The following is a 21,390-nucleotide window of genomic DNA, read 5'->3' as shown; positions in this document are numbered from 1 at the left end:
ATATAGATGAAGCAATAAAATGTAATATACATGAGTAAGAGCATAATCCTATGGCCAGAAGACACCATCTAGCCTACTACAGGAAAAGGCACAGTCCCCTCTGAGATCTCAGGAAAGCCTTCCAAAGTCATAGCAGGGACTCCACCTTCAAACTCAGTTCAAAGTCAGTTCTAGTTTGATCTTTTTCCAGTACTTAAAGCCATCTGAAGTTTGGCCCTGTTAAATACTCCAAGGAACAAATAGTAAAAACCCAGCTTAAAAATCTGAATGTTGAAGGAAGTTTTGATGATTTCTTGGTGGTAAGTAATTTTATTTATTTATTTGCTATATTCATATCCTACCTTTCCTCCAAGGAACTCAAATGTTTGCTCCCTTAGTAATCATCAGTGTTCACACATAGCACACTTTCTCTTTCAGTGACTATCTCAGATGGGATATCAATTCCACTCTTGTCAAAATGCCCAGATCTATGGAGGGCCTGATATCAAGTTGTAGCTAAAGGAGGCCCCAATTGAAGCAACAAGGTAATGCAGGAGTCACATATGGGGCTGATGTTGCCTTCAAGAGTGACTAGTGGATTAGCTGCAGTGGTGCAGGCAGCTCAAAGATGGGAAGAATGCAAGCCCTTCAGGAATCTTCACTGTAAACCAGTGCAGCGATTATGATTCAGCTGTTGATTCTGAATAGAATTCACCAAGCCACTCCTCTTTCCTTGAGTTCAGAAATAAGGAGAGCATGAGAGAAAGTCAGACAGATGGCTCCCAGCGCTAATAGATCATTGTAACAGATTCTCCATAACCTACCAGCGCAATTATAATTGACTTTCCATGCTATTAGGGGTTATTGTGCATTTTGCACATCTACATTCCCAATATGTTCCATTCATGCCAGTGCCCTTCACATTCCTGTCATTACAGCTTAGTAGACATGAGGTTGACTTTTTGCAGTGGATGTCATTTTATCACATGCTTATTTATGCTTTTACTCTTTAAGTAGCCCTAAAAAACCTTTCCAGTTACATTTGTACAATATTATAGCGAAATAGCACTTAAATGAAAGGTTTATAGTGCTATACCCCTATATTGTTATAATGCAATGTATCTTTAAGCATTAAGGAAAAAACCCTTTTAATTTCAAATCTTGTGCAAGTTTAGAGAGAGAAAAGGCATAAAACCTCCTGCTGTGTGGCCTCCTGCTACAGAGGCCATTTTCTCTGTAATCTTACACAGCACCTCAGTCCCTCTCATTATGGCAAGGCAGTTTATTTAATTTCTATACTGCCCAATAGCTGAACCTCACTAGGCAGTGAACAAGATTAATAAATACAATGAAATGCAATATAGATTAAAGCAACAAGATATCATATAATGGTTAATGGCAGTGACTGGAAAGTTTTTTAAAACTGCTTTTTAATGTTAGCATGATAAGAGCTCTATAACCAAGCAATGCTATAATATCATTTCTTTAATGTAGCACTGTCTAAGTAAAGCATTAACACCTATCATGCTAATTAAAAAATAAAATATGACTAGAAATATTTTCTAAACACTGCCACTAGCCACCAGCATGGTATGAATGATTTTTTCCCCATCAATACAAATGTAAATATGTAACATGACCAAGGCATAGCAGTATAACACGTTTTTGCTTAAGTAGGATTTTGTTTCATTTAGTGCTGCAAAGGTGTTTTAGTGCTACTGATATTTTTAAAAGGCAGTCAAAACAGGATCCACTGCACAGCTGTAAATGTATGGTGAGCTGATAGGTTAACCTGGCTCATTAAGGACTGCCTATGTCAACAAGGGACTGCAGGTGGCGCAGTCGTTTAAACTGCTGTGCTGCTGGGCTGGTTGATCGAAAGGTCACCGGTTCGAATCTGCCCAATGGGGTGAGTTCCTGTTGCTCTGTCCCAGCTCCTGCCAACCTCGCAATTTGAAAGCACACAAATGCAAGTAGATAAAAAGGCACCACCACTTCGGTGGGAAGGTAACAGCGCGCCGTGCACTTTGGTGTTTAGTCATGCCGGCCACATGACCACAGAGACTGTCTGCGGACAGTCGCTGGCTCCCTCGGCCAGGAAACGGAGATGAGCACCGCCCCCTAGAGTCAGGCATGACTGGACTTAACGTCAAGGGGAAATCTTTACCTTTACCTTTTTATGTCAACACACCCCTTAAAAGATAGAAGAGTAGCACAAATGGAAGGTGGGGGCTGTGTTCAGACATTCTGTGGCAAGATGGGAGCAGACCAGGAAAAAAGGAGAATAAGAAAGGGACACTGACATTGTGTGAGCCTCCCCTAGAGTGAGTGGATGAGCCAGGAAAACTCCACAATCAGTACTTGCCTAGAAGCTGCCACAGTCTGCAGCTTGTGTCACATAATGAGCCACTCAGAGCTGCAGAGGAGAGGCGAAAGGTCTCAGCACTCCTCCCCTTCAGCCTCGCACATGGTGCCTCCGCCGGATGGCTTAATGTTCACCCTGACCTGAGCAAGCTATAAATAATCCAGGTCAGCCCTGGGCCTTTGCCTGAGGGTGCTTCCAGATGGAGAGTTTCCAGCACTAACACTCAAAAGGCATTTTGCAGCTATTCTGTATCTTCTTCTTTTTTCCCTAGCAAGAAAAAAACCAGGAGACATTATGGGAAAATATGGGAGTGCTACACACTGAAGGTGACACTGTTTTGGACCTTCTGGAAATTCCATTAATGAGGTAGTGGAATTGCATAAGAAAAGCCTCATTTGAAGGCATCCTGGATAACAGCTAGCCTTAGCCTTTCTGACTCTTCTGTCATATTAGCTAGATCCCTGTAGCTTGCTTCCATTCTCCTTGAAAAGGTGCCTAAGCTTTGATCCCAGCTATTGCATGACCTTTTTGTATGGTCCTTTCTTCATGATGCCCTGGATGTCCGGCCAATGGCTTCAGGAGCTTCCTACCTGGTCGGTCCCTTATCTTGGCAAAATGCTGTTTCCTCATGTATGAAACAGCACGTGGGGTGTAACATGTGGAGTATATATGACTCAAGTGTTTTCTTGTTGAAAAACATGAACCAGGTATCTGCAAATTAATTTCCTTGTAAGGAATTGTGCAGTACCAAGGGGCTCTTCAGAAAACAACATACACCAGCCTATTTTTAATATTATTTATATTTGCCCAGTAGATGAAGCTCTCTTGTGAATTAAGAAGCCTGTGTCAGCCACAGATTTCCACCCAGTGGGTTTGTTTCAGTACTTCCCACTTACAGATGTGCTGCATGTGATTATGCAGACATACCAGCAAGAGGAACTCTGCAAGCACTGTGCCAAAAGGTGATTTTTAACTTGTTCCTGATAAAAAGCCACAAGGTGCACATTTTAGTTCATCGCTCAACATGGAGAGGTAAAGAGCCTGGAGTGGATTTAGTCAATACGTTGTTGAGGACTTTGTTGACAGCAAGATGGAACTTCACAGTGTGTATTCTTGCTTTGGTGGGATGGAGAAAGAGGTAGGAGGGAGAAGTGGCATTATGACTATAAAAAGAGCATAGCACAGATGGGGAGTGGGGAGCAGCAACTGCAGAAAATGTTCTTGTATGTTGCATACTGAGAGCATGGCTTGGTAGATCACTAGAATGACAGCCAGGCCCCTAAAGGTCTCCCTGAAAGCATACAGGAGAGACAGTGTCTTGCATAGGGAGCCCAGTGGATCAGGAGTTGAGAAGTTGGGGAAGGCAATGGAACAAGAATATGAGAACTGGGGATGACTGTTTTCTTCCTCTGGCACAGTGGGCCCTGGGGCTTTGCTCTGATGATCCTGCCTCCAAAACTAGGCATGGGAAGATGGTGAGACTTCATCAAATGAGAATTGTTAGGCTAGGCCTGCCTTCTTGAGCTGTGCTTCAGATAAGCCAGGCCCTGCCTTGAATACAAGATCGTAGATGCTGCCACCTTGCTGAGGGCAAATCCACAGGCCTGCTTGCTGAACTATCAGAGGCAAACCTGAGGTCTTCTTTAACTAGAACAGGTTCCATCTTCCTGTGACTTTGGAATAACATTGAAATGTCATGAGCGCCAGCTATATAGGCAACTTCCCAGAATAGGGAACTCACAATGAAAAAGGAGAAAAATAAATAGGAAGGACCACTTCTTTCTACATAAGCAACCAACATAAGCAACTACCATCCACAACAGAATTCAGGAATTTGTCTCTGTGGCGCTCTGTACTGAAGATCCTTCAACTGCTTTGATTAACCACAGGCCTGTCAGAATAAAAGTAAGGAATGTGCAAGCTGCTGTGTTTATTTAAATAAAATACATGATAAAGTACTGTTTTTGTTGTTGTTTAGCATGGATGCTTCGGAGATCTTTGTTTTCTTTTGCCACTTCTTCATTTTATTACTGAATGCACCATGATCAAGGTGAAAACAGCTTACTGTTATCCTACAGTGTGCATAAGCACTGAACTTCTTATGTTCTTATGGACTGTCAGTGAAGAAGTCCAGATGTACAATGGAGCTTCTACAAAATGATTTTATGCCCAAGCCTCAAAGAACAAAGGGCTACTCTTACCTGCGGGAGGAAGCGAAGGAAAAGTGGGCTGGTGTATTGGGGGAGAAGTTCCGAGGACTGTCAAGAGGGCTGCTACCTGTGTTCAGGGCAGGAAAAGAACACACAAAAGGAAATCAGCACTTCGTTTCATGAGACTGCTAACAGACCATGAACAATCAAATCCTTAACCCCATCTCAAGGAGCCAGCATATTCTAATGAGAGCCTGCCATACCGATAAAGGTTGTCATAGCAACTCTAACAACAAGACAATGAAATCAGATGAGATACAAAGAAGCATGTTAAACATGAAAACATAAGACAGAAGGAGGCCAAGAACTAGAATGTTAGATGGGTGAATAAACAAATACAGCAGGTGAAGGGAAAGAGTCTAACCAACCAATCAAACAGATGGATGGACAATAGCAGATTGATGATGGAGTGTCAAATGGCCAGCTAGATAGCTAATCAGAGGAAAAGATGAGGAGTCAGGCATATGGACAGACAATAGCATGGATAGTTAGTGAGAAGGACAGATGAGAAGGTGATTCAACATTCATACTGCTAAATATATGTATGGAATAAAAGACAGATGGTCTGAGAGCATGGAAAGATGAAAAAAGAAATCAGTGGGAAAATTACCGCTCGGATACAGAGGCTGAGTGGAAGATGGATAACCCCACAAGGCCAAAACTAGTCTTGAATCAACACCACAGGAGTGTTTTGGAGGTGGTTTAATGCTTATTGCTAAACATATAGCAAACCTGTCAGAATGGATATTAGGTAGGTGGGCAGGTACAGAGGTGTGATTTCCCCTGGCCTCAGTGTGGCAAGTAGATCTAGCATGTGTTGAGCCACAGAACAGCCCTCTGTGCTCAACCAGTCTTCGCCAGCTGCAGCGATGTGAAGCAACCCGACGTTTTAAAAGAGAATGAACAAAGCACATCCTACGTCCTGAATATGGAGAGTGACTACTTAGGTCCAAGATATGGTTCTTAAAGCCAGCCTAACAAGCAGCTAGGCCATATAGGAAAATATGGCCATATATGCCTAGACAGGGGAAGAAAGACACAGCCTAAGGCGATCAGACCCTTTTGCAGGGTATGTTATGCAGCGTTGATGAGACCCATCAAGGATGTAATTCTGGAAAGAGGGATGAGACAGGTCAAGGGTTTAACTCACCAAGGTGACCTGGGAGTGGAGAGTGAGGCCGTGGCAGCGTCGGTGATGTGCTTGTCAGGATCAGGCTCTTTCTGTTACTGGTTCGGCAGCTGTACAAAGGGGAGCAAAGGAGGAGAGGAAAAGAAGACAGGCCTAAATCAGGGTGTGCATAAGAGAACAGATGCCAGACCTGGTGGCAGCTCATGTGCATGGTGCGATTTTCCTTGAAAGACAACAGCTGGGAAACACAGCCAGTCAGTTGTCCTCCTATTCACCTCAGCTGACTATTCCAAATTGCAGCAGGATGATACTTTTTGTCATCTCCTGATTAATATTGCCCACCTCGTACACTATGAACCTGTGCTAGACTGAGATAAGAGTGCTGATCAAATGGTGGAAACCACACTAGCATAGAAACCAGGTAATTGTCTGTCAGGCACATCCAGGCCAAAAAGAAGCACTGTGGAAACCATGCAGGGTTGTTTGTTGTGTAGTGTGAACCCAGCCTTTCTTTCTCTCTCTCTCTCCCTCTTTCTCACCCACACACCATTTCTAAGAAAGGATGGGCATTTAAAGCCCTTGCTGCCCTCTTACACTGCTTTGACACTAGGTGCTTGTATCCTTTCCCCCTGACCAAGAGGTCACTGTGTGTTTAATTAGTTGCCATTCATATGGAACTGGTGGTAATAATGCTTGGTAGCAGGATGGAACAAATGTATTAACATAAATAAGTAACTTTTCTAGATTTGACCTATACACACACAAAGGTCCAGGCTCCTGGCAGTGCGCAGGGCTGGATGCCTGCCCGGCTTCATGCTGCTGCCAGATCCTCGGGTTGCACAGTTGCCTGGGGGCTTCCTGGGCCTAGACTGCCAACAATGCTGGGCAGATGCCTGATGCATGCCGAAGTTGATTGCTGCAGCTGACAGGGTGTGCATCACTCACAATCAAATCACCTTTGAAGCAATGCCTCTCCAAGTGCTCTTTCCTCCATAGTAAATTTTCAGCTAAAATGCCCTATAGGCACCACTAAAAGATAACTGAGCTGCTCACCTCTCAAGGCATACACCAATGGGCAAAGTCCTTCCAGCTAGAGCAGAGGTGCAGAACTGGTTTGGCCTGGGTGACCAGAATGCATTCCACTCTAGCCCTCTTTAAGCCAGATATGCTCCTGACACCATCCCCCATTTTTCTTCTTCCCTTCTTCATACTGGAGGGACAGTGTCCTCTCCTGGCATAAAGAAAATCTGAGCCACATACCTGCCATAGCTCCACAGACATGCGGTAAATTGGACATTGGGCCTTGCCACCTCTCATCCCCAAAAGGTGTCCACAGAATGAACAGAGTTAACTGCATGGGACCACCTCATCCCTACTGATCTAAGATCAGAGATAACACTAGGGATGTTCTCCAAGAGGTTTTCTACAGAGGACAGGACCTTCCCTTCTGGAGGAACCTCAAGAGGTAGAGCAGACTACACTGAGGTACCCAGCACACTGGAGGTTTTGCACATGTGCCCTAAAGAGATGAGACATGAATACCAACTCCAGAACTTGAGCTACTGCAGCCTTCTGCAACCTGGTGCTCTCCTGACTGCCTCTCCCATCAGCCCTAGCCAACCATGACCAATGGTCAAAACCAAAGAGGCTGTAGTCCAAAACCTCCCAACGGAACTACTTTGGGGGAGGCCGAGCTGCAAAAATTTCCCAGTATGTGCCTTGGGTGGACACAAAACTCTGCCTTCCACAGAAGCTGTTATAAAGTATTGTTTTTAATGGCCTGATTTCCATGCAATGATAGCCTAGAGCACAGATTAAATATGGCCGGTCAGCTCATGGATTGTTGCAGAATTGTGGGTTGTCCTTACAAGGAAATCTTGCACAATGGTTTAACTCTGGGTTGTTAACCACAAACAACCTAGGAAAAGAATCTATACTTAGTAGGTTGTGAACTCTGGGCTGATTGTGGTTAGCAATAGATAAATCACAGTACAGGGTTCCTATGTAATGACAGCCCACAATTCTACAAACCCCCATGTTTCAGTGATATATTCAACCAGTTCTCTGAGTTGAATTGATTGTCATGAGAACCAGGTCAATGATGGATATAAGATTCAGGGTGGATTTTAATACCAGCCTGATTTAGATACAAAAGCTGCACACTGCCACAAAATGAACAAGTGATCATCAGTACTGACTTATCTTTGAACCCAACTCCCCCCCCTCCCCAAAAAAAGAACTTCTGGAATTTACAAAACTAATTAATTTACATGGCACACACTTTTGTAGACAAGAACCACACTATTTTTTTAATTAGGAGAAAAGAAACCTGAAAATGAACTGACACAGATCCATGTTTGATTGTGTGTAGGACAAACATTAAGGGCAATAGAGCATCTACCCAAATAAACAGGGGTTGCAGATGGGCTGCACAAGGCTCTCTGGCAGGCATAAGCAGACTTCAGGGTTGTGGGCTCTACTTTGCATTTAACTAAAAGCTTAGGCTCCCCCATACAGAGCCAGATGCAAATCAGTGACTAGAGAAAGTGAAGCCAGAAGCAAAATGGCAGGACAGACTCTGTTGCCTACTATGCTCCAAGAGCAGTATGGGGAGCTGATCTGCATATACAATACAAACCTACAGCTGAGTAACTGCAAATCAGGGATTCTGCCAGCCTAAATAAGGCTGGGGGACAACCATTATGTTGCCACTACCGTTAAACAATTGAAAGATGGAAACCTTCATTGACAGACTGCAGATACTCCAACATCTACCAGTAATTTTCAACCGGCACCTGCCCTACAGTATTCCTGAAGGAAGGTCACAAAGATGTATATCATGAGGCTAAATTTATATACACACAGAGAGAGGGGCGGGGTTCAGGAAAGAGGAAGTGAAAATGGATATCCTCTGCACAATATCACAGTGAGGCAGTGAGGAAATCCATTCTTGATCTTGTTATTGGCAAAGAAGGCAGAAACATTGCACCCTGCCATAGCAAGATCAGGGACCCATAGCATAGCATAGCATAGCTGTTGTGCTTTTCCACCACTGACTGAGCTATTATGCTTCCCCCACTGTCTGCCTCTTGTAGTAAATCCCGTATTGTAAAATCTAAACATTCTGTCCTGGAGGCAGCTGGCCTACCTACTTCAACTTACTGGTAGTCCTTATGGTGCACAGCAAAATACAATAATTAAAGGCTGGCATGTGAGAACTTGGATGGCCTCAAAGAGCAGGAGAGGTGCCTCAGCCAGAATCATTTTCCTGGTTATATGCCCCTGGTCTGAGCAAATGGAGACAGAATCAGTGGTGGCAGGCAAGCCAAATGATCCACCTTAACCAGGCAGGTAGAACTTGCAAGTGTGCCAACTGAAATTACCAACCTGTGCTGTGCTCAACAGGAATGGCAACTTGGGGAGAGCCCCACAGGATCAGCCTGGTTCTTCAGCATCCTGGTGTGCAAAGAGAGTCACCATGGACCCAGGAGGCTCTCTTCTTCAGGCTATCCTGCCCCATGAGTTGATGCAGCAATGGAGAGGGATGGGCCTGGAGCGCTTCTTTCCCTCTTCCACTTTCCCCATTCCGTTTCAGAACATTGGAACACGGCTCAGAACAAGAACTTTTGACCAGGTTTGCAAGATTACAGGTTGGTCACCAAGCTACTGTAGTTTGTTAACCACCCTGCATGCACGGTTACCCTTGCTGGGCATGATTCTCTTGTCATCTGAACCCAGTGAGAGTAGGCTAGGCTAAGAAACCATCTAGAACCCACTGCCTGTTGTGGAGTTGGGAGGTGATGCCCATGGGCCCCAGACTGGTTATCCAAGCTGCTGCCACCATGGCTTTTTGTAAATGCAAACCGGTGAGGGTGGGTTGCTGGGGTGCTTGAGGAGGTACTGGGAATTCAACAGGTTGTTTAAAGCTTGTGGATAGCTCGTCACCCACTCCAAAAACTCACATCTACTGGGTTTCTGTGTAATGGCAAGCTGCAGCTCCCTGCTACTGCACCCAAACACTAAAAATGGCAGCCGGGCCACAATAACCCTCCGGGGAAACTGCCTCAGGGGAACTCCGTTACGAGCAGACTGAACTACCACCTATTTTCCTGTTGCAGTGAACAATGCGACATCTTGCAGCATCTTAAAGTCTGACAAATTCATTAAGGATATGCTTTCATGGTCCACACAGTCCACTTTACGTGCTACACTAAGTGGGAAGATATATGGCCATGGATTTTTATCCCACCGCAGTGCTTACCGTATTTTTTGCTCTATAAGACGCACTTTTTTCCCCCTCAGAAGGGGAAATGTCTGTGCGTCTTACGGAGCGAATGTGTGTGTGCCCGACGCCCGGGACGCTGCCAGCCTGCCTGCACCACGTGGCACCACCTGGCCGGCACGTGCTCGGAGCGCCCTGCTCTGCCCACCCCCTCCGGCACAGGTGAGAGCTGTGCCGCTCAGGGAGAGAGGTGCGGAGGAGGAGGAGCCGCGGGCTTTAACCCGCCGGCCGCACGGAGAGATGGACTGCTCACCCCCACCACCCGGGAAGGCCTGCTCCCACCGCCGCACCGCCCAGAAGACCACCGCCGGCACGCTGCCAGCCCCACGTCTGTCTGCAGCAGCTCTTGTATAACTGGTGTAGATTGTGGATTCCTTCAATAATTCCACTACTAAGAAAGTGATGTCAGTGATTGTGAGCAACAGAGCTTCATAAATTCTGACTCTAGTGATGATGAGTTCTATGGGTTCAACGAAAACTAGAAGAGTACTCAAACTTTAAAGTCTCTCTTTTGTTAATGACAGTGATGATGGTTCTTAATGCCACTGTTGACTGCTGTTCACTTTACAAGGTTGAAATACGGTATTACTGTATTCTGTTATAGTTTATTAAATAGTTTAGTAAACCATTTGATTCAGAATATTTTTTTCTTGTTTTCCTCCTCTAAAAACTAGGTGCGTCTTATGGTCAGGTACGTCTTATAGAGCGAAAAATACGGTAATTAACTTACAAATGCCAGGACATTCATGTTGTCATGAGTTTATGTTACCAATCTCTGTGAATTGTTGTAACAATTTTACATATCATTAGTTCTGTTTCCAATTCCACCTTGGTACAAAATTGTTTGGCTGCAGTGGTGGTGGTGGTGGTGTTTGTTGTTATGAAGGCATGGGACATTTTCACAGCCATGAACTGAGTGGGCTGGTTGTGGCAACTGCGAGCTCTCTGCACAGCTCTGCCACTGAGCAGGATTTGGCACCTTCTGATATTTCTTTACTGCCCAATAGCCAAAGCTCTCTTGATAGTTCACAGCATGATAAAACAATGGCCTGGTTTACATGACTGCAGTGAGTGATTATAATTATTTTCCTCACTGCACTTGCCAAGTAGCATAGTGGAGAGCAGATTAGCGTAATTACCCTCCACAGCATGGCTTGCCAGGATATATAAACCTAACCAGGGTGAATTGCTGCCTTAAGAAGCTCCCTGAGAACCCTATAACAACCCATGGGTTCTGTGTGGCTTCTCATCCACAACAAGCCACCCTGGCCAGGTTCACATGGCATAACAAGCCACGCTACCAAGAATATTTCTGCTAACCCGTGAAGGATGCACAGGGAGGTTAACAAGCTCCTGCAGCTTATTAACCACCTTACAATTGTACAAGCCATCACTATAAAACTTCTAATATTCAAGAATTTAAAACAATATAAAAACAAGTTCAAAACAATTAATAATACCTGGTAAAAGATAAAATGTCCCATCATATGGTGTTAAAGGATTGGGAGTAGAGGAAAGTCCTGAAAAATGACAATGGCGATCTGACAGATGGGTTGGTTGTTCCATGAAGTACCCACCATGGGCTCAAAAGACAAACAGGCTCATCGTGGGTGCTTGACCCCCCCTTTCCCCCACAGACCCCCTGGTGGTTTCCCAGGGTACATTATGAGAGAAAATGAGATGAGCTCCCACTCCCTTCCTGCCATAAATGATCTGTTTTTGGCTCACTGCAGCTGCTTTGTCCAAATCTTGAGGATTTGTACCAGAACATAAAAATCAGAGAATAGTAGAGTTGGAAGGGGCCAAGAAGGTCATTGGGTCCAACCCCCTGCTGTTGCAGGACACCAGTTTTCACCGTCCCACTCAGATGGCTGTCTAGTTTCCTTTTGAACATCTCCAGCATTCCGTGCACCTCAATGTTTAGACCTGCTGGCCACATGACCACGGAAACTGTGGACAAACGCTGGCTCCCTCGGCTAGGAAATAGAGATGAGCACCGCCCCACGAGTCAGACATGACTGGACTTTAATGTCATGGGGAAACCTGTACCTTTTAGTGTGGGAGAGCCCATCACCTCTCTAGGCATATGGTTTCATTGTCACATTGGTCTGACAGTGAGGAAGCTTTTCCTGATGTCCAGCCTGAATCTGGGTTCATAGAATAGTAGAGTTGAAAGGGGCCATGAAGGCCATCAGGTCCAACCCCCAATGTTGTTATTGCAATTTGAATTGATTATTCCATGCCCTACACTCTGGCATCAGCAAGAAGAGATCTTGACCTTCCTCTTTGTGGCAGCCTTTGAGGTACTTATAGAGGGACATCATGTCCCCACTCAATCTTCTCTTCTTAAGGCTGAACATGCCCACTTCTCTCAGTCTCTCCTCACAGACCAGTGTTTCCCTGGATAATTTTGGTTGCCTTCCTCTGGACTCTTCCTAATTTTTGTGCACCTTTCTCAACTCATGGTGCCCAGAACTGGACACAGTATTCCAGAGAGATATTTTGCAGTACAAATCCAGCCAAGTCCTATTTAAAACCCCCATTTTCAAGAGACTGTCAGTGAACTGTCAATTCATTTTACCTTTAAAGGGGTGTATACACTGTTAAGCTTTCACCAACTCCTAGCGGATTCAAGGAATTGCCAACTGGATCCTCCATGGGCACTAAAAGGGGAACCCGTGAAGTTCAGGATCTTGCTGAGAAGGAGGACAATCCTCAAAACACTCTCTTTTCAGCCAAAGGTCCCTCACAGCTTGGATTTGCTTAACCAACCAGCTTCTCCAAACTGTCAAGAGAAAGCTTGAGGGGAAGGTTTTCAAACATCTGCTAGAACTTTGCAGGGAAAGTACCTGCTGTCCCCAGGCAGGAGGGAGCCCTTCCATGGGGCTCCAGCTGAGGCTTGACGTGCTCCCAGCTTGTGCTGCTGCTGTTATGTGCCATCAAGCCATCTCTGACTTATGGCAGCCTGCGAATGAGTGCTCTCCATAGGTCCTGTCCTTGACAGGCTTGCTCAGCTCTTGCAAACTCAAGGCTGGGAGTAAAAATAATAATTAAAGAATAGTGGCCAGCCATGGCAAGCCCCTCCAAAGTGCCACAACTGCTCCTTGTAGCTATCCATTTGAAGGAGCTCCTTGCAACTACCCAAATGGAGATCAGGAAAGCCATTTATCAAGCTAATCTCTAGAACCAACATTTCTGAAAGGACAAAAATGAGAGCCAGTGCGGTGTAGTGGTTAAGAGCATGGGACTGGGACTCAGGCGATCTGGGTTCGAGTCCCCGCTCAGCCATGGAGCCAAATGGGTGACTTTGGGCCAGTCACAGACTCTCAGCCCAACCTACCTCACAGGGTTGTTGTGGGGATAAGATGGAGGAAGAGAATGATGTAAGCTGCCTTGAGTCTTTGTAGGAAAAAGGCAGGATATAAATTGAATAAATAAATAAATAAGCTATGGGGAGCTGAAAACAGCCAGCATTGCTTGTGGTCAAGTGCTGCTTGGGAAGTTGTGGGGCAGTTGACTCTGGCAGTGGCCAGGGCTAGCTGAAGAATTGCTGGCTGTGGGTCTTTATCTCTGGTGGGATTGTTCATTCACAGTCAGATGAAAAAACCAACTACCATGGTAAAAAGTAACCCTAAAGCAGTCCTTGGTGATTAGTTTGATTATAGCTATACTGATCAGTGGTGGTGTCACGCCAACCCAATGCAGAGGGTTTTTTTTTCAAACTGACTGCAATGAGAGCTCAGGGTCTGTTGCAAAGAGTTACCATAGTGGGTGGGTGGCTGCAGTATCCAAATCCAGACAGCTGATCTCACTGGGGGCAAAGACCCATGTCCAGCAACTTGCTTGGCAAAAGCAGCAAGAAGTCCCTTTCTGGTCTTTCCAAGGTAGTTCTGGCAATTGACTGTTACTGTTGTTTATTGACCTGCTGAGCATTCCCAGTCTATGTTGGTGCCAGACAGACCTCACTAGGGAGAACACTGAACTGGAGGCCACCCTGAGAAGACCCTCTGCCTCAATCCTCCAAGCCTCCCCCAGAGTAGGCTCTCAGGTACTGATCTTGGAGTACAGGTGGGTCTGTGCTAGGAAAGGTGCTCCATCAGGTTCTGTGGTCCTGAGCTGAGTAAGCTCTACCGGTTAAGTCTGGCACTTTGAACTGGGCTTGGCCATGTGCATTCAGCCAGTGCAATCAGATCAGCATTTCTGTCACACGCTTAGGACATCTGGTCCCCATGATCCATCTGGCTGCTACGTCTCACCCAAATAGCAGCTTGTACAAAATTGACTTTTATTCACTTTCCCCTTGTCAGATTAGGATTTGAGAGGGTATGTACACAAGTTGTAGAAGGAAAAAGTGGGGTGTGGACAGCAAAAACATCAATTTAACCAGGCATTCATGAGAACATGGAGTAGAACAGGGTTGGGGGGCCTTGTGAAGTTGCCAGTATGAACCAAGGGATGCCTACAGCACTGCTCTAGACACAGCAAAAGATGTGGATGCTGTACTTGTTTGATCAAGAGCTGTGATTTACAAAGAACATGGGCTAGCTTGCTAAGTGCTGATCAAAAGCACCAGTACAACTGCCATATTTACTCGTGCAATTAAATCTACCAGGGAAAGCTTGATGATCTCATCCCACTGTCCCCTGGGTAAAACACAACCACTGTGTGAGAACAACACAAGAGAAAGACGTATGAAATCACATACAGTACTAGATTGTTGCCATTATTACATGGTAATTAGTAATTTTTCTTCAGGAAGTTCTAATAGGCATTAGGTGCTTGGGCTAGTCCAGCAAGACACTGAGCAGACTAGCCAGCACTACACAGTCCAAGAGATGTCACCCAATGCCCCTGGTGATGCGGCTTTGTGGTTTCTCTATCAGAGGCTGCTGGGGCACCATTCTGAAAGCATGTGCGTGCTCTGGCAGTGTCTTGCTTTCTCTGTGCAGTGGCACTGCCCCCCCTGGAAATTTCTGAATACCGAATCTTTCACCACATTGCACATGGATTCTCCTCCCTGCTTTAATTTTCATAATAGCAAGCAATACAGACAGGCATTGGCTGGGGAAGGCACACGCCTCTAATGTTTAAAATACGAAACACTGCCAGGTTTCAGTTCTTCATTTAAGAGGTGTCATCAATGAAGGACACCCTCCTCCTTAACCCAGAGATGTTGTGGCTAGTTATAGTTCTTCAGCCCATTCTGTAAGTCATGCAGAAACAGGCAGGTGACTGAGATGTCAGAATTCCAGATTGTGGGCCCCTTCAATTTACATTAGCAATGTGACTGCTTCCCACACCTCACAAGTACCATCAACCTCACCAGATCATATCAGAGGATTTTAGGCACAGCACCTTCCTGCATGCAGGTTTTAGTCTCATGTGCAGCTGGTCACATTTAGTGCCATTATATTAAAAAAAAGTGCTATGGAAACTGAGATTTTGGGGATATGAACTTTCATCTTTAATTGTTTTCCATTAGAAACATTCTGGGAAGTGCTAATTCATAGGGTATGCAGGTCTGCACCAGATTCCTGTGCAGTTTCAGGCAGTGGAAATAATGGGATGGGAAACATCCCTAGCATGGACATTTCCTTTCTGACCCACATCTCCTGAGGTCAGCTTGATACATGGGAAGGAGCTGCAGTGGCTTCAGCAGTCTCCAGCTAATGTCAGAATAAGCTGGGGACCACTTCCGACTGGGAGTGGAGGACTGCATTTTAAAAATACTTCCTCATGTAAAACAAAACCCAAAAGCACTCCTGCACAAAATGCGTACAACCCTCCCAACCCTCCCTGATGATACCTTACAACCTGTGGGGGAGTTTGTCTTCTTCTGCTTGTGCAGCATTCAAAGCGATGAGCCTCTGTCTATCACTGCTGATCGTCTGCGATATCTGTAAGCATACACCCACCCCTCTCTTTGATAGAACAGAGACTAGGCGGGCAAGCTGAGAGGATTCCTGACATAACTATCACCACTGTTTACAGCCTGATGCACACATGAGTGAATCACTGTTTGATTTCCATCAATCTACGACTCACAACTGATTCTGTCGGGGCAACACAGAAGGCTCATCAGAGCTTTGGATGTGCAGCTCCTCCACATATGAAAGACACCATCCAGTGCTGTGTTCATTGGATAATGGATCCAGGTGTTTGAAGCAGGAAGGCCCCATAAGTTCAGGAGGAAGGACACTGCTTGTTAGCCCAAACCTTGAGGGCTCAGACTTGTGCGGGCAGTGCAGCACCAGGATAGCTGTCTTCTCCCCTGTGGCCAAAGCACAGGAGAGGAGTGTTGGCCCTCAGACCTGCATGCCAAATCCAGCCAGCTTGACACCTCAATCCAGCTCTCTGGGGTTCTGCAGTCACCCCACCCCTTCCCTTGACCAACTGTTTTGTGCTTTCCTGGTTTTTGCGTGTTTTCCCCCAACTCTTAAATGCTGAAAAGCCTCTTCTAATGCTTAGTTACTGGCAAGAAGAGCTTTAAGCTAAAATATGAATAAGTCCCCAACCTATTTCTCCAAAACTGAACTAAAAGAGATCCATCATCTCAGCCTACCCTTGGTCCTTTTTCCAGAGCGAGTAGCTCCTAAGCAGGGCTTAATCACAGCCTTGTCCTTCGCATTAGTTCATTCAGAATTAACACCATGCCTCAGCTGCATGTTTACAATTGTTAAGACAAATGAGAATCTTTCTCTTTCTCACATACACATACATGGACACCCATTTAGCATTAACAGATTAAGTGGAAACAAATCCACTGTTCAACCAGCGTGACTAAATTCATCAGAGTGGTTTGTAAGTCTTAAGGGGGAAACCAACCTGCATTGTATTCTATGCTTCCTGAAAGCCATCCCCCTCCATAAGACAAAGTTAATGAAAGATTAATTTTCAGACTTTTACAGATAGTACATGTCATATATAGAAGTCAAGAAGTATCAACACTATGCCCAGTTGCAAGAGTAAAATCCATCAATCCCTCCCCTCCCCCCCCCACACCTCCAGAGTTAGCAATAAAAATAATGGGTATCCAAATACTGCCACCAAAACTATTTATTTACGTAATTTCACACCCATTTCCCCACCCACCTCCATACTCTGCCAGGAGGAAATGAATGAACTCTACAAGCAAGTCAACAAATTAACTCTATACTACATTTTGCCGTAGAACCCAGCATGGAGCTGAGTTCTTCATCTGTAAAAGTCCTTATTCTTGATACAGTCAGCCTAGGATTGCTTGAACAATCCTTATCCTTATAGCAAACACCAAAACCAGGACCTTTTCTGCAATGGCACCCAGACTTTCAAACTCTCGCAGGAGTATCAGGTGGCCTGTTCCTCACTGTCAGCACTTAAACACATTTAAGTGCTCTTTGAAAACTCCTTTGTTTAAGAGAGCCTCTCATTAGAAGTTATCCAAAAGGGAGGGAAATGTATTAAAATTTTAAAAAATAGCTTAACTGAAAGCATAACAAGGCACATTCCCTGTTCTTTAGCAGATGTTTTCCCTGTACATATCTGGACATAAAACTAGTTTATGTTCTACAATTAACACTCAATATTTCTGTAACACTTTAAAATGTCTTCTGATAACTTTCCAAAGGCCAACTAGGAGTCCATGACAGAGGCAGACTTCTACTAAGGTCTCTGAGATAAAAGTCCAACTGTATGGATGTTTTGTGAGTGCATACTGGCTTAAAACAAGAGTTCAGAAAGAAAAAAGAACAACATTTTCCCTTAATATCAGCAATCTCAACACTACCACATAAGGTTTCTAGCAAGGTCATGGGCAGACTCCTTCTTTGGGGTGAAGGCCTTGAGTTGCTTTACAGCCAGCTGAGACACTGGGGTGGGAACAGCGTAACAGTCTAATTTTGACCCAGTGACGGGGCCACACTAGGTAACACAAGGAGCAGCAACTTGCCTTTTCGTGCATCTGTAAACGGGGAGATGGTGGTAGAAAGTACTTCTAACATTAGAAGGGCTGTGAGTGAGGGGAACCAAAACCCGCCCCTTCCCTGGCTTGGGTCCAGAACAACCTCAGGTCAGGCACTTTTCTTCCAGGTCTAGGCTCACACTCCTTATCAGAACTGAGCTGGGAGAAAAGTACCTGGGACAGGAAAGCTTAGAGAGATGGGTAGGGAAGAGCTTCCCTTCTCCTGCACCTTCCCATGCATCCTCTTCTGCCTTACACTCTCCACTGTTGTGAATGTAGCAATCTCATGAGCCACCTGTGGGGCTGCCCTCATCACACCTAAGCTAGTCTGCATTTCAGCTCCTTTCCTTGTCTTGAGCATGAGGAACAGATCCTTTCCGAAACATATTGCAAAACCACATCAAGCATTCAGAAGAGCAGGGGGACAGGGTCTCTGGGAACGTTTCACAGCATCTGAACCCCTGAAAACACTCGGATCCTTGCTCAGCTTTGAAGGCACCTGGATGATCTTGGGCAGCCAGTCACGGACTCAGCCTCACCTGCCTCATGAAGCTGTGGCAGAACAGAATGATACAGTCGTCAAATATACTGCCCAGAGTTCCTTATGCAAGGAAACAAATTACAGCTTCAGTCAACTTGCAAGCAGGGAAATATTCTTCAGTAACAGTATTTCTGTTAGCTTGAGAACACCTTTAACCTATAGGTGGAGCAATAGGGCAGAAGATGTCTTTTGGATTCCATCCCCTGCAGGTCAACATAGGTTCCCTTCTTTGCCTAGTGATACTGCCCAAGTCTTCCAGGATTTCTGTGTTCAGGGAGAATTCACTGTAAACTTGCACATGTTAAAAGTGCTTCCAGTGCTGGAATTCTGTGCAAAGAATGATCATCAGCAACCTGGCTGCTTCTCTGAGTTTCCTACCCTAGTCTTCCCCCGCCCCACATCCTGGTGTGTTAGGTTACAACTCTCAGTCTGTCCCACCTGGCCATGCTGGCTGGGCGGTGCTGGGAGTTGTACCCCAATGCAGTACACCATATGGGGAACTAGACATCCTGACACACAATGACAGCACGCACACCTATAGGTTTCACGTCTCTGCTGGACACACATTTCCTCTCCTTGGCGTGCAGGGCTCCTTAATTCCCCTGTACACCTATCTCATCCTTCCACTGAAATACCACTCTCAAGCGCCTCCTTCCAAATACCAATATGCAAGTGAACAGACCTAGACGTGTGGTCCACAAATAGAGAGGTGCACAGCTAATTCGCAGTACTGAGCCTGAGCCAGTCTTGGGGGTCCTGCGGTTGGGGATCAGGGTGGGGGGAAAAGATATGATTTCTGGTATGCCAACACTGCAGAGAGAACTAAATTTAACTGCTGGCTCTGGCACAACCCCTCCTGACAGACTCTAAACATGTCCCTTAATCTCTCTTTGATACGCAGATATAAAAACAAATCCCAGCAGGCTAAGAAAGAAAATACAAAGGAGACCGTAACATATTCAGGCATAATGGAAATGGAGGGGACTGTTGGAAAGCGCTTATCACTGCTTTTCTTTACCAAATATGAGCTCACATCCCTAGGTGACCGCTTTGAGCAGCAATACTGCTAGTATTACTAGTAATGATCGTCGTCGTCGTCGTCGTCGTCGTCGTCATCATCCCTATCCTTCTGGAGACCAGATGATCACGCATCCCCATGCTTCTGGCTGCATCTTCCCACCGCGAAGGCTCAGCTCCCTCCCATTCATCCCCATTTGCTTCCTGCTCTCCCCACTTCCCTCCCATGTTCTCAGTGCATCTGCCTGCCTGCCCCACTGCCACAAGCTGGTCAACCACCAAGTGACCCTCTTGAGAGCTTAAATTGGAGAGTCACCCAGCCAGAGGAACGGACACATCCCAGCTCCTTAGGCAGCACTGCCCATCCATGTACATTCCCATTCCTGGCAGTTGCCATGGCACCTTCCCCTTCGCGAACCTTTCCCCCTCCCCCAACTGCGCCACAATCCTGCCAGCCACTGCAACCCCACCCCCAGGAGCCACCTCGCTGGAGCCTAGCCTTGATCAGGGGAGGGGGGGAGGGGAGGGAGGGGGCGATCACACCCTGCCTCCCCCCCCCACAGGCACAAATCACAGGCTGCCCTGTCCCTCAGCCCACACCCTGGGAAGGAGGCAGCAAAGTGGTGCAGGGGAAGGGGGAGCGAGGGATGCAGGAGACAGAGGAGGAGGGAGGAAGATGAGCGGGAGCCAGCCAGAAAAGGGCGGGGGGGGGGAGAGATGGAGGAGGCACAAGGGATGAAGTGATGGAGGAGGAAGTAGAGATGGAGGAATGGAAGTCGAGGAGAGAGTGGGGAGGGGCTACTGAGCAATGGAGGAGAGGAGCCGGAGGGATGGAGGCTGAAGGCTTCCCTGCGCTGTACCTTTTTGTGCGACGAAACATGCTGCTGTCAAGGAAATCGGGCATAGAGAAATTGGAGAGCGCTGTCCACAGGGACTCAGACATCATCCCCCTGGGGGGTCATGGTGGCGAGCCGGGGTGGGATCGGGGCTGCTGCTGCTGAAACACCTTCTCGGCCCCCACTGGAGCAAAGAGTGGAGGGGGAGGTCTGTGCCGAGCCTTCCCTTCGGAAGAAGAAAGGAGAACTGGCGTGGAGGGGGAAGAGAGGGGAAGGGCAGGCAGAGGAGGGGGAGGCGTGAGGGGGCGGTGCTGTACGCATGCCAGTGTGTGCACGAGTGCACGCTGAGAGTGTCTCTGCTCTGCCTTTGAGTGCGGATTGTGTGGGCACACAGCAAGTGTGCACATCTGCTGCGTACTCATACCTGCGTATGTGGGAGCAGGCAGGTGCAGTATTTCATGCATTTACAGGCGGACTGCGCACAAATACATGCAGCTTTGTGTAAAGGGTACATCTGTTTTCTTCCTTCTCTGGGTACACCCACGCTCCTTTGGGGTGCATATGTGTCCACCGTCCAGAAATATGTAAAAGACAGTGAGTGTCCACTGGCATCTCCAGATGTGCACACACTGCCTGATTGCATGTGGAGCTCAGCCACAAGATGGCATTCGACCCAATTTGGGACGGACATGCACAATGGACTGCTCTAATTATGATGGCAATGCAGGCACAGGCTGGGCAGAAGCTAATTTGACCAGCCACCAGCAGTTGACCAACATATTAAAGCTGAATCTGGGAACAGGGCACATGCCCCTCGGTGTTGGGTCATTTTCTCCAATGTAAGCAGCTTTGTTTGAAGAGAAGCACATTGTCCTGGTAAAATATGAGAGCATTGTCTGGAGACAGACGTTAAACCCATGCGAAGGCTACCATTCCCTATGGTCCTGTTTGTGATGGCTACTTTTCCCCATCGATCCTGCCAGCCCACTGCTGCTGGCTGGTATCAGGTTGTAGCTAAAGAATTGAGCTAGTAATAAGGAAACACTGGGTTCAAATCCTGCCTCTGCCAGGAACTCCTTAGGATCAGCACAT

At 46.3% G+C, this 21,390-nt stretch overlaps 1 protein-coding gene across 1 annotated transcript in view; it reads right to left on the bottom strand.

Moving 5' to 3' along the window:
- MAST1 (microtubule associated serine/threonine kinase 1) overlaps positions 1 to 20,408 on the bottom strand; it is a 61,437-nt gene extending 41,029 nt beyond the window's left edge. Inside the window, exons 1-3 of the mRNA XM_044443552.1 lie at positions 20,323 to 20,408; positions 5,705 to 5,793; positions 4,546 to 4,621 (exon numbers count right to left, since the gene is read on the bottom strand). Of these exons, the coding sequence (XP_044299487.1) occupies positions 4,546 to 4,621; positions 5,705 to 5,793; positions 20,323 to 20,408 (251 nt within the window). The remainder of the gene's footprint in view (positions 1 to 4,545; positions 4,622 to 5,704; positions 5,794 to 20,322) is intronic.
- Between the last annotated feature and the right edge of the window lie 982 nt (positions 20,409 to 21,390).

The sequence above is a fragment of the Varanus komodoensis genome, unplaced genomic scaffold (assembly GCF_004798865.1).
Source record: "Varanus komodoensis strain SLA01 unplaced genomic scaffold, ASM479886v1 scaffold42, whole genome shotgun sequence".
Classification (NCBI taxonomy): domain Eukaryota; kingdom Metazoa; phylum Chordata; class Lepidosauria; order Squamata; family Varanidae; genus Varanus; species Varanus komodoensis.
This window is presented reverse-complemented; position numbering and strand designations above follow the sequence as displayed.